General features: G+C 49.8%; 1 protein-coding gene across 1 annotated transcript; it reads left to right on the top strand.

Moving 5' to 3' along the window:
* The first annotated feature begins 5,675 nt into the window (after positions 1-5,675).
* Positions 5,676-11,237, top strand: ARPC5 (actin related protein 2/3 complex subunit 5). The gene is made up of 4 exons (XM_066324662.1): positions 5,676-5,858; positions 7,201-7,272; positions 9,007-9,183; positions 9,969-11,237. The coding sequence occupies exons 1-4, from the start codon at positions 5,715-5,717 to the stop codon at positions 10,029-10,031; spliced, it is 456 nt and encodes a 151-aa protein (XP_066180759.1). The 5' UTR covers positions 5,676-5,714; the 3' UTR covers positions 10,032-11,237.
* The last annotated feature ends 1,165 nt before the right edge of the window (positions 11,238-12,402 follow it).

Raw genomic sequence — 12,402 nt, 5'->3', positions numbered from 1 at the left:
TAAAAACCTCAGGGTGCACAGGAATGTCAAGTCTCCAGCTCATTACAGGACCATGTGACTACTCTGGACTTTGAACTCAGATAAACTCCCTACTGAATGAAAACTTGTAAAATGCTTCCAGAAGAGATTATTTTGCACCAGGCTGTACTAAGAAATGCAACAGAATTTCAACACTCACGTTTCAGAGGCACAAAAAAGAGGAGCCATCCTTGTCTTGAGTGCAGCATTTCAGGGGAAGCTCCAGAGCTCCTCGCCCTCCATACAACACTTAGACCAGACTGTGGAAGCAGATCACGGTTTAGTTTGGGTAACAAACCTTCCTGATTCCATTTAACGATGCATCATCTTCTGTCTAATCAGTGCACACAGTTTTGCTTCCAAAAGACATCTTCAGAAATCCCAAGATCACACATTTACATCAATAAAATCAGGTCCAAGCTGGCCACGTTGGGATGGATCAGAATTTCTGCTTGCTCTTTAGCCTGGAGAGAGACTAGAGTTTATCTAATATTTGGATAAAGAAAAAGAAAATCCCAGCCCTGATCATTAGGGTGTTTTTCCCTAGGTGCAGAACAGACTGTGGCTCACTTCCAGATGGAGTCATTAGAGATTGTTTTCCCTGTGGTTTTCACTGGATAAAGCATTCCTCTCCAGTTCCTCCTGTGAACATTTGTACCCTGTCATGGGGCACTAATCAGTACCTCCTGCCCTCTGCCCCACAGAGGCATTTGAGCAAAAAGCAAAATAATTTCTTAAAGTTATAATTCTATCCCAGTCCCCTCCAAATATAGTTGGGAGGGGCAGAGATAGAATTATAATTTTAAGTATAATTGGAGAGATGGAGATGATAGAGATAAACATGGATCTGTTAACACTCGTTTTGAGTTTCCTAGGGATCCATGAGACACTATCTCCTGTGGCTCATGGAGAGGGACAGCACTGGCAGAGGAGCCAAAGGCTGATGCTGCACATCCAGAAATGCACTTTGGTTGTGGGAACACTCTTCCAATTAGTCCATCCGATGGGGTAGTTTGGGATTTGACTCCCATCCTCTAAGGATGTGACCCTGTTGATCGAGGAGATCGAAAATTGGCAGAGTTTTGATCAGGGCAAAGCACCAACCAAAGAAAAAGAGGCAAGCTTCAGGGGGAGATGTAAAATTCCCAGTGTCTCTGGTGGAAAACCTCTAGAGGCACTTAAAAGGAGCTGGAGAAGCAATCTGCTCCGTCCAGCAGAAAACGACACAGGTCCCTGAGGTGCGACATTGCCATCATGTGGCCGTCCCAACTCTGCAGGAGCACCCGCAGGGGCAGGAGGAAGCGGAAAGTTATCTCAGATCTGCAGCCTTTTCGATTGTCCTTAGCACTGGCAGCCCACAGGAGACCTGGCGAGGAGGTGAGCCCCTCTCCTGACATCCCTCTCCAAAGAAAACCACTCGTTTCTCCAGACCTGCCCTCCTTTATGCCAGGGAGCAGAGGCATTTTCTATTTCCCCAGGCACAGAACTGCCAGGCTTACATTACACTGCACAGAACAGAGCACAATTGACCATCCAAAACGTACAGAAACACCAGAAATGACAAATGGAACATTCCTGATGTCAGGAAGCCAATCTTTAGGAGTGATCTGAATGAGAACAGCACAATGGCCTGGATCAGGAAGGAACTACAGCACTTATATATGCAAAAACGTATGAGGACAATATACAGAAGTTAGTGTAGATCAGGAGTGGAAAGCAAAGCAAATTAACAAAATGATGAATTTAAGGAAAAAATTAAATACTGACAGAGTGCAAAACAGGGTGGAATGCAGAAGTGAGCTGTGATAAAATACGCAGATGGCAATGTTTTACAGTGGAGCAGCAACAGAATTAAACAGGATCCAGGAATGATGAGGGCCAATGAGAACAGCAGTGAAGACAAATAATTTCCTGCTTGAGCCAAAAGCTGTTCATCCACACAAAATTTGTGTTTGCTCTCCTCTGACACCCTGGTACAAAGCATGATTGAGCTTACTCACAGAATGGCCCACTGCTTCCTGGAATTACAGCCTCAGGGAGGGGCACACAAACTTCCTAGGAAAGGGAAAACCCTGGTGCAGAAGTACAACAGGAGTTTTCTGTACAGCTGGCACATCAGGCAGAAAAACACACAAATCATTTGGAAAGCAACTCAGCTGGACATTCCTTAGAACACCCAGATTTCAGCTATAACAATCTTGTAGCAAAACGTCACTAATAAAAAAGGGCAATGATATCACTTGAGAAATGAAAAAAAAATATTGACAGGCACAGAACAGCAGCTCAAACTCCCACAGATGCCTGGCCCTGCAAAGGCAAAGTCTGTTTGTGTTCCTGACTCCCAGCAACTGGCACCTGGAAACACCTGAAACAACCTGCCTGCTGTCTCAGCTGGAGCCAAGCCCCTGCACTGGGAAAGATCCTTCTGCACTGAACTGCCCAGACCAGGGAGGAGCCTTCTTCTGCACCACAGAATCTGCAAAGAAAAATTGCAAGAGCCCAAAAGTGGAAACTTAAAAATCCACTGAAGGAAATCAGATAAATATATGCTATTACCCTGAGCCAGACCTACTGACATGGTAATTACACCTTTTAATGTTGTTGTTGTTGGTTTTTTTTTCCGATGGTGTTTGCATGGTTTTTTTGCCAGATTAAATCATGGAATCGCCTGTAACAATCCTAAAAAGAGGGCTGTTTCTGTTGTGCAGTTTCTCCTCTCTGGGGTAAAAGAGAAATTTTGACTCATTTTTTTAGTAAAAAGGCTGATCCATTAATAATGCCCCCAGGCTGCAAGAGTTTTGTTCTCTGTGTCATCAAGCAAGTTTCCAAATGCTGCTACAAGTTTCAGTAGCTTTTCACAGCCGCCTGTGCAAGCATCAGCTGCATCACCCTCTACTCAAATTTCTCACCTTGCAATGAGGCTCAACACTGAACTCAGCGTTCAGCTTCCTGCTGGGGCACCTCACATCTCGCTCTGCATCTCCTCTTAGCCCTGTCTGGCCCCGGTGACCCTGCAGGGGCATGGCCATACCTGCATTTATGGCCATAAATGCCTTTGTGTGTGACATCAGGGGGCAGCCCCTTGTCACCCAGCTCTGCCAGCAGCTACACAAAACCGACATCAAATTAACCTAACAGGAATTAAAACGTATTTTAGGACAGCCTTTCCCCAGGGAATGCAGGGGAACCCAGCTGGACAGCAGAATTTAAAGGCTTTTTCCTCTCTCAGTTTTTCCCAACAGCATTTCCCAGCCATGGGAGGCAGTCTGCTTCCTCTGGTATCTCCAAGCCAAGGAGGGCTTTTCCCAGGTGCCTTTCTGCCCTTTCAGGGGGAGGAGAAATATTGTAAGGCAGACCCAGAAATTTTGCAGACCCAGAAATATTGTAAGGCATTTAAAAATGCCAAAGGAATAAGTCAGTGGAAGTCCTCATTCTGATGTGTTTCCCTGTGGAACACACCTACCTGCTCTGAGGATGGCACACATCCACCCGCTTTTTGGTGTGAAACTGAGATCACAGATGGCAAAAAAAACCCACCAATAAAGTCCCCTCCTGCCAAATTTAACCCATGCAATAAATGTGTGTCTCAAATAATGGATTATGAACATACTTTTGTTTCAGTCCTCTACCTTAAAAGCCAGAGCAGTAAACGCTGAAGCCCAGTACTCCCTGCCCATGGCAGGCAGTTGAACTACATGACCTCTAAGGTCCCTTCCAGCCCAAACCATTCCGGGCCTCTCTGACAGTCTGTTTACCTCCTGCAAGTACTTTGTTGCCCTTAAGCCAATTTCCAGCAGAAAAACGCCAGCAGGCCCCAGGCTGCAACCACAGTTACAGCTGGATTGCAGCTTCCTGAGCTGAGGCAACTTTGGTGGAACATGTGACACAGCCTGAATTCCTCCTCTGCCAACAAGGCGAGTGCTCCTGCAGGTAGGGCTGATACTGGAATACATTTTCCACCAGCTGTTTTTGTCATAATAAGGGGGGTGGTGGTGGTGGCTGTAATCTATATAAATATATATTTATATAGATACATATGTGTATATGTTTCTGTTTTTTTCCAGGGCTGCTGTTTTCTGTTAAGAGGAACTTCACAAAGCTATGACATTTCCTAATTAATAATAGGATAATTATTATCTACACAGGCCAAGTGTAAGTTAAAGAAATAATTTTATACTTTAGCACAGTGTTTTCACTTCGTGATTCAAAATCTTTTTTAATATGGGGCATGTGATGTATGTAATGTTGTTGCCCAGCAAACAGGGTTTTTTTCATGGAGTCATGAAATGGGTTGGAAAGGACATTAAAGATATATATGTAATATATGTGTGTGTGTACATACACGTGTATGGGTCTATTTTTTTCCAGAGCTGCTGCTTTCTATTAAGAGTGACCTCACAAAGCTGTGTCATTTTCTAATTAATAATAGCATAATTATTATCTATCTACACAGGACAGTGTGGATCAGACAAGCTCGGGAAGTGGCTCATGGGAATCTCATGAGATTTAACAAGAACAAATGCTTCTGCCGCACCTGAGGAAAACCCCGGGATCGATCCAGGCTGAGGATGAGCAGATCTGGGGAGATCTCCCAAATCCCTGGGAGGAGGATTTGGGGCTGCTGTGGGTGACAGCTGGAGCTGCCCCAGCCCAGAGCCCCCTGTGCCCAGGGCTGAGCTCCAGTGCAGGCAGCAGGAAAGGGATTGGGATTCTGCCCCTCTGCCCCTGGGCTCAGGTGAGAGCCACCTGCAGAGCTGCCCCAGCCCTGGGCCAGCACAGGGGGGACCTGGAGCTGCTGAGAGAGTCCAGGGGAGGCACCAGGATGAGCAGAGGGATGGAGCAGCTCTGCTGGGAGGAAAGGCTGGGAGAGCTGGGATTGTTCACCTGGAGAGGAGAAGCTTTGGGGTGACCTCACTGTGGCCTCGCAGGGCCTGAAGGAGCTGACGGGAATCACGAGGAAGCACTATTTACAGGGGCCTGGAATTACAGGACGAGCAGGAATGGCTTCAAAGTCAGTCAGAACATGGTGACAGTAACATCAAAGTTTGTCACTTCAATTCCATTGTGGCCATTTACTTAAGAATTGGATTCGATGATTCTTGTGGGTCCTTCCCAAGTCAGAATATCCTGTGAATCTGTGAAACTTCAAATTGAAAGAGAGTAGATTTAGATTGGATGTTGGGAAGAAATTGTTCCCTTTGAGCGAGGCCCTGGCACAGGGTGCCCAGAGAAGCTGTGGTGCCCCTGGATCCCTGGAAGTGTCCAAGGCCAGGCTGGAGAGCGCTTGGAGCAACCTGGGCTAGCGGCAGGTGTCGGTGCCCGTGGCAGAGGTGGGCGGGATGAGGCGGGCTCCAGGGTCCCTTCCAGGCCGCTCCGGGATCCGCTGACGGCGCTCCGGGCTCCGCTCCGGGATCCCCTGACAGGGCTCCGGGATCCGCTCCGGGATCCCCTGACAGCGCTCCGGGATCCCCTGAGGGCTCCGCTCCGGGATCCGCTCCAGGATCCGCTCCGGGATCCCCTGACAGGGCTCCGGGATCCCCTGAGGGATCCGCTCCGGGCTCCGCTGACAGCGCTCCGGGATTCGCTCCCGGATCCGCTCCCGGATCCGCTCCGGGCTCCGCTGACAGCGCTGCGCTGCGCAGGCGCCGCTCGGGGCGGGGCGGGGCCGGCGGCGGCTGCGCGGGGCGGGCGCGGCCATGGCGAAGCACACCGTGTCCTCGGCGCGGTTCCGCCGGGTGGACGTGGACGAGTACGACGAGAACAAGTTCGTGGATGAGGAGGACGGGGGCGACGGGCAAGCGGGACCCGATGAGGGCGAGGTGGACTCGTGCCTGCGGCAATATCCTGAAGGGAGCGGCGGGGGCGGAGCGGGCGCGGCCGCCGCCGGGGCGGCCTTATAGGGGAACAGCGGCGAGCGGGCACCGCGGCGGGCGGGAAGCGCTGGAAGGGGCTGAGGGAGAAGGGACCGGCGGGACGAGGGGAGACCCTGAGGGGGGAAGGGGCTGGCAGCAGGGAGAGGCTGAAAGGGAAGTGCCTGACAGGAGGGAGAGGCTGAAGGGGAAGGGGCTGACAGGAGGGAGAGTCTGAAGGGGAAGGGGCTGGCAGGAGGAAGAGGCTGAAAGGGAGAGGCTGAAAGGGAAGGGGCTGACAGGAAGAAGAGGCTGAAGGGGAACGGGCTGAAGGAGAAGGAGCTGACAGCAGGGAGAGGCTGAAAGGGAAGGGGCTGACAGCAGGAAAAGGCTGAAGGGGAAGGGGCTGGCAGCAGGAAGAGGCTGAAGGGGAAGGGGCTGGCAGCAGGAAGGGGCTGAAGGGAAAGGGGCTGAAGGGGAAGGGGCTGGCAGCAGGAAGGGGCTGAAGGGAAAGGGGCTGAAGGGGAAGGGGCTGGCAGCAGGAAGGGGCTGAAGGGGAAGGGGCTGAAGGGGAAGGGGCTGAAGGGGAAGGGGCTGGCAGCAGGAAAAGGCTGAAGGGGAAGGGGCTGGCAGCAGGAAGAGGCTGAAGGGGAAGGGGCTGGCAGCAGGAAGGGGCTGAAGGGAAAGGGGCTGGCAGCAGGGAGAGGCTGAAGGGGAAGGGGCTGGCAGCAGGGAGAGGCTGAAGGGGAAGGGGCTGAAGGGGAAGGGGCTGGCAGCAGGAAAAGGCTGAAGGGGAAGGGGCTGGCAGCAGGAAAAGGCTGAAGGGGAAGGGGCTGGCAGCACGAAGGCGGTCCAGCTTCCTCCCTGCCCGCAGCAGCCGCAGTGTCCCAGGGCTGCGCTCAGGGACGTGTCCCGGGGGATGCAGACTGCGGGTTCCCTGTGTCCGAAGAGTGCCCCGTGCCCGCTGGCAGGGCTGCCTCGCCCAGCTGGCCCCTGGTCACCCTTCCCAAGGGCTGCTGCCCCCGTGCCTGGATGTGCCGAGCTGAGACTTGTTCTCGAGGGCTGCAGATTGCAGAAGTGATGGAGGGTGGCTTCTTTTACTTGGACCCTCATTCAAGGAAAGGCCTAAGAAGTATTCAACAGTCCTGGAACGATACAGCTGCTTGTTGATGCTGCTCCTGCCTCAAATGGCCTGAAAATTGCTGTCTTAGGCTGGAATGTCTTCTTATCTAGTGAAGGAATCCTTGCAGCAGAGTGTTTTCAGTCATGCACAAGCCAGCTACAAGTGTGGCTGTCCATGTACTTGGTGTCTGGTCCTTAACCATCTGGCACAGGGAACATGATGGCTGCACTGCAGGCAGCTCTGAAGAACCCTCCCATCAACACAAAGAACCAGGCAGTGAAGGTAAAATAGCAACTGCTTGCTCCTGGCTTACTCCCTAAAAATCCTTTCCTGTCTCTGTTATCTCTGTGCGACTTGAGGAGGCCAGAGAAGCAGAATTTAGGGTATTCCCTGATGTTGAAAGATCCGTGACCATAAGTGTTTTAATCTTGTTTAAAATACTTTAGCTCAGGTGTCACGTGTTCAGGTACCTTTACCTTGGTGCTGGATCAGCTGTGGTTCTCCTGCCAGTGCTGATTGTGTTCTGTGTGCCCAGGTGTCACCAGGTGCCTGTGTCTGACTCAGACCAGAAGTGGCAGCTCACAGATATAATCATTGTGTGCTCAGGGAACCAGGCTGCAGTTGTCACCTCTGACTAATGAAACCACCAGCAGTGAGCCTACAAAAAAGGAAGAATCGTTTTTTACCACATCCAATCAAAATGAAGCTGTTAAAACCTCAGGAAAACCGAGCCCTCCCCCTGTGACAAAGTGTGGGAGTCTCCTGGGTACGTGCATTTCTGAATATCCCCAGGATGAGTCCTGAATAGCTCATGATTGCAGTCGTGGGAGGAACAGGCTGATAAGATAGGGCACTGCCCAGCTGGTGAGTGCCTGCAGTCACTTCTCCCTGCCTGAGGAGAGGCCCAGGGCCATGGTTTCCTGCTGCATGCTTCCTGGCAGAGCTGTTCCTGCAGCCCCAGCCCTTTCCCTGAAGGGTTTTACAGAGCTCTGAGAACCAGCTGTTACAGATAGGGCTGGCTTTGTCCTCACATTAATGACTTGTTTCCATTAGCCCTCTATTGAAGGATTTAAGAATACACTTGGTGGTGGAATTGTAGAGGGCAGAATGACTGAACATTAAAACATGCCTTAATTTTTTGTTATCTTTAGAACTCACAGAATTTTACTTCCAGTCATGGGAGAAGTCTTGCTAAACCAAGTGATTATGGGATATTAAATTGGGCAGGAAAAGTGACGTCCATAGTTTCTGTGGGTAGAAGCTGCCTGATGTGTTTGTGTGATGGAATTATTCAAAAGTCCAGCAACCCTGAGACATTCTTCTCTCGTGCTGCCTCAGTTAGTGATGGATGAACAAGAAGAGCTGCTCTTTGCTGATTACATTGCTAATTGCTGCTGTAAGCATGCCACACACATTCCCAGGCCTGAAATGATATCCAGATCAATGGTTATTAATGCTTAATATTAATGGCTAGTCTGCATCCAGTGTGTCTGGGACAGCTGCTGACTGCTTGGAAAACACGTGGCTTCCAGCACTCACCTCTTCCAGGCTGCCAATGGCATTTCCCTGGATTATAATGGTTGTGTCACATGTTTTTTTACACTACAGAGGTATGGAAATGTCACATCTTTATGCTACAGAGGTATGGAAAAGGATCTAGTGGGAAGGGGGCCTAGACAAGCAATTGATTGTTATAATTATTTTGGAACTGGATAGATCTTGAGCTTCCATATGAGCATTTACTATTTAGCCATAATTAAGAGGTGGAGAATTGCAAATACTAACAGAGAAAAGCAAAAACTTTGGAGAAACTAAAGCAGGGCAAATGTGTTAAACTCTTTTACATTGTTCATCCTTGGGAGGACACGTCTGTTACATCTTACCATGACAAGCTCTTCATGCACAGTCCTCTTCAGAGCTGCTGAAGAGCAGAATGCTGTAATTCAGTTTGAGGGAGGAGCAGTGTTTGGCTGCAGCTCACACGAGGAGGCTGTGTCTGTGCCTGCCTGTTGACAGGACCGTGCTGAGAGCATCGTGCTGAAGGTGCTCATCTCCTTCAAAGCCAATGACATCGAGAAGGCCGTGCAGTCACTGGACAAGAACGGCGTGGACCTGCTCATGAAGTACATCTACAAGGGCTTTGAGAGCCCCTCTGACAACAGCAGTGCTGTGCTGCTGCAGTGGCATGAGAAGGTGAGTGCATGGGGACAGCTCCTGCCGGAGTGCCCAGGCCCTGAGCCCCTTCTGTCAGCTGAGACTCAAGTGCCAGATTCAGGCTGTGACACGGGTATGGCCCTGGAGCTCACAGATGACTTCTGTCTCCTTCCCACTGCTGCTTCCTTGGGTACTCACCCAACAGTTAAAATTGGGGTTTCTCTTGGAGTGAGGCAAACAAAATGGTTTCATCCAGCTATTCAAGTAGGCTGAAGGAGAATTTCCTTCCTGGAGGGAAGCAAAATTTGCGGCTTGGTTATGCAGGGAAATGAAACCATAATGAAATAGCTTTCTTGAAATTGAGTATGATTATTGTACCCTGGCTCCTGGCGTTTTGTGGAGGGCAGGAAGATACTCAGGTGCAATATAAGTGTGATCCAGGTAATTTCATAGACTCCCAGAATGGTTTGGGTTGGAAGGGACCTTAAAGCTTATCTCATTCCACCCCTGCCATGGGCAAGGACACCTTCCACTAGCCCAGGGTGCTCCAAGCTCCAATGTCCAACCCGGCCTCGGACACTTCCAGGGGTCCAGGGGCAGCCACAGCTTCTCTGGGCACCCTGTGCCAGGGCCTCCTCACCCTCAGAGGGAAGGATTTCTTCCTGATACCTCGCCCTACTCCCTGTCAGTTTGAAGCCCTTCCCCGTTGTCCTGTCACTCCAGCCCATGTCCAGGTCCCTCTCCATCACTCCTGTCAGCCTGTTGAGCCCTGGAAGGCCGTAGCTGCCCCGGCCTGGTGCTGATGGCCACGTTTCCCTTTGCAGGCGCTGGCTGCCGGAGGAGTTGGCTCCATTGTGCGTGTCCTGACTGCCAGGAAGACAGTGTAACTGCAGCAGGGAGTGTCACCAGGGGTGACTCCAGCAGGGAGCCGCTGCTACAAGCCCTGATCCCCTCCTGTCCTGGACAGGGCAGCCCTGTCCCCCAGCTTTGCCTTCGCCCTGCTGCTTCTGTCATACCCCACCAATTACGCGCATCGTGAGCTCTTCTGCAGTTCAGTTCTGGAAAAATTATGAAGGTGGAATTTTACTTCTAACAGGAATATTTGGTACTCACCAGCCTTTCAGTGATGTATTCAGTGATGTAAACGATTTGGTGTTTAGGGTGATTTGCATTTGTGTGTAATCGTGGCAGATTTGGACCTGGCTCTCTGAGCAAATGCTGAGGGACGCAGGGCAATGTCTTAATTTTTTTTGCTAGCCAAGCAGTGTTTTGAGCTAAAATCTTGATATTTGAGAAGTGGGGCAGCTATTATTAACACAGGTAACTGGACCATGTTGCCTTTGGTCAACCTCTGACCCTACACCCGTGAATAGGAGAGGAGAAAAGCTCTTTTCCAACCCCAATTATCATTCCAGAGAGCTGAGTATTTTCCTTAACCTGCTTAGGTTCCTTGCCATCAGTCTGATGCTGGGTCCACAGTGGGAAGGTCACAGTGAGATGGAGTTGTCCATAGTGCAGTTCAGAAAGTGGAATTTGAAAGATTAATGGTCCATTTACACTGGAGGCCAGCCCAGTGAATTCTTATTTTGGGGACCAAAGATCCTGAGGAGAAGAAGAAAAAGCAGCTTTTACACAGTGAATCACCTTTCAGCAACTGGAAAGTGATTAGGTTTTGTCAAGCACAACTAAATGGCTGCTTGGGGTAGTCTGAGAAACATATCCTGGTGTCAACACTATCTCTGCAGAGCCTCCCCTATTTTGTTTTCTGGTTGTGTAGGGTCGGTAAGGATACCAGACAGCTCACATTCCTGTTGCATTGTGCCTCATCATGTTAGCTAGTGGGCCAGTCAAGTTCCCAGATAAAGAGGAGTATTTTAAAGAATTAGGAAAGCCCAGGTCATCCCAAACCATGGATCACCATAGAAGGTTTGGGGCCAGGACTGAAATACGTGTGTTTTAATTTCACTATTTTACTACAGTTCAGTTGTGTAAAAACTGTTGGGGACCTTGTGAAATCTTTGCTGTTTTTTGATATCTGCTTTGTTTTTGTAATAATAATAAAGACCAGACAATAAACCATCACTGAATATTTACTCAGTGTCTGCCATGCCTTCAATGGAGACAGGAACCAGAATGATCACCCTTAAACCGTGCAGAACACAGGCACAGCCACAGGAGGCACTGAGATCACCAAGTGGGAGACCCTGCCTTGCTACAGAAGCTACAGAAAGCATCCAGGTTTCACCCAAAGATCTACACAGAAATTCTCCTGGTCATGCAGTGAGGGTTCTGTCCTTACAGCTCTGCCAGGGACTGTGATTGGCTTCTCTGCTTCTTTCCATTTGCCCAGATTTGGGTTAAGACATCAATGAACCTCATTTAAAAAAAAAACAAGCTGTAATCCCAGAGAAGGGGAAAGTATTTTCCAAAGCAATTGATGCTAAAGCAGATCAGCTGCCTCTAGGTGGCATTAAATAAATGATGTTAATAAAAAGAGTGGTCTTAAAGTTTTGCAGATCCCTTAGGTGAGGCTGTAATGGACTTTGGAGCATTTACAGAACACGTACATCTGTGTTTCTGTTCAGGGATGTGCTAAAACATGGATTGATGTGGGGGTAGGGCAGGATTTGCAGGGGCAGCTCTGCTGGTAATGAATGACAGGAAGGGAGAAAGTAAGTCTTAAAAAACAGCCTCTTTCCTCCAAATCCTGCTTTGCTTATATTGGTGGGTGGTATGGACACCATGACAGGGGTTCATATTCCTGTTAGGAGAAGAAAGCTTCCATGGAGAACCTCATGCAGGTCAGACTGGGAAGGGTGACAGGGTTTGCAGAGCTCTGCTGCTTCCAGCTTAAGCTAGAGCACCTGGCAGTGGCACCTTCTCAGTCACATCCTGCTTTGGTGCTAGATGAGACCTGCCGCTGTCCTCACATCCACCTCAGTGTCGCCACCATCTGAGAAAAGAGCCAAAACCCCCAGGTCCTGTGCAGAGAGCTCCGACCTGCCTTCCTGGGAATAAGCTGCACATGCTCCTCCACTTCTGCCAATAAAACTCACAAAAAGGTCTTCCCTTGTGCACAATGGAGGCTTCTTTGGGCCTGAATCTGAAGAGTCTTTTTTTGACTCTTCAGAAATTACAAACTTGTACGTAGTGTTGCTACGATGTCAAAACATATGCACTGCACCCCAGCTGCATTTCTCTATTTCTGACCCACCTATTGGCAATCTGAATTTGCTGGATTCCAGGAATCTTCCACAG

Source organism: Sylvia atricapilla, chromosome 9 (genome assembly GCF_009819655.1).
Source record: "Sylvia atricapilla isolate bSylAtr1 chromosome 9, bSylAtr1.pri, whole genome shotgun sequence".
NCBI lineage: Eukaryota > Metazoa > Chordata > Aves > Passeriformes > Sylviidae > Sylvia > Sylvia atricapilla.
The sequence above is the reverse complement of the archived record's forward strand: the minus strand, read 5'-3'. Positions and strand labels throughout refer to the sequence as shown.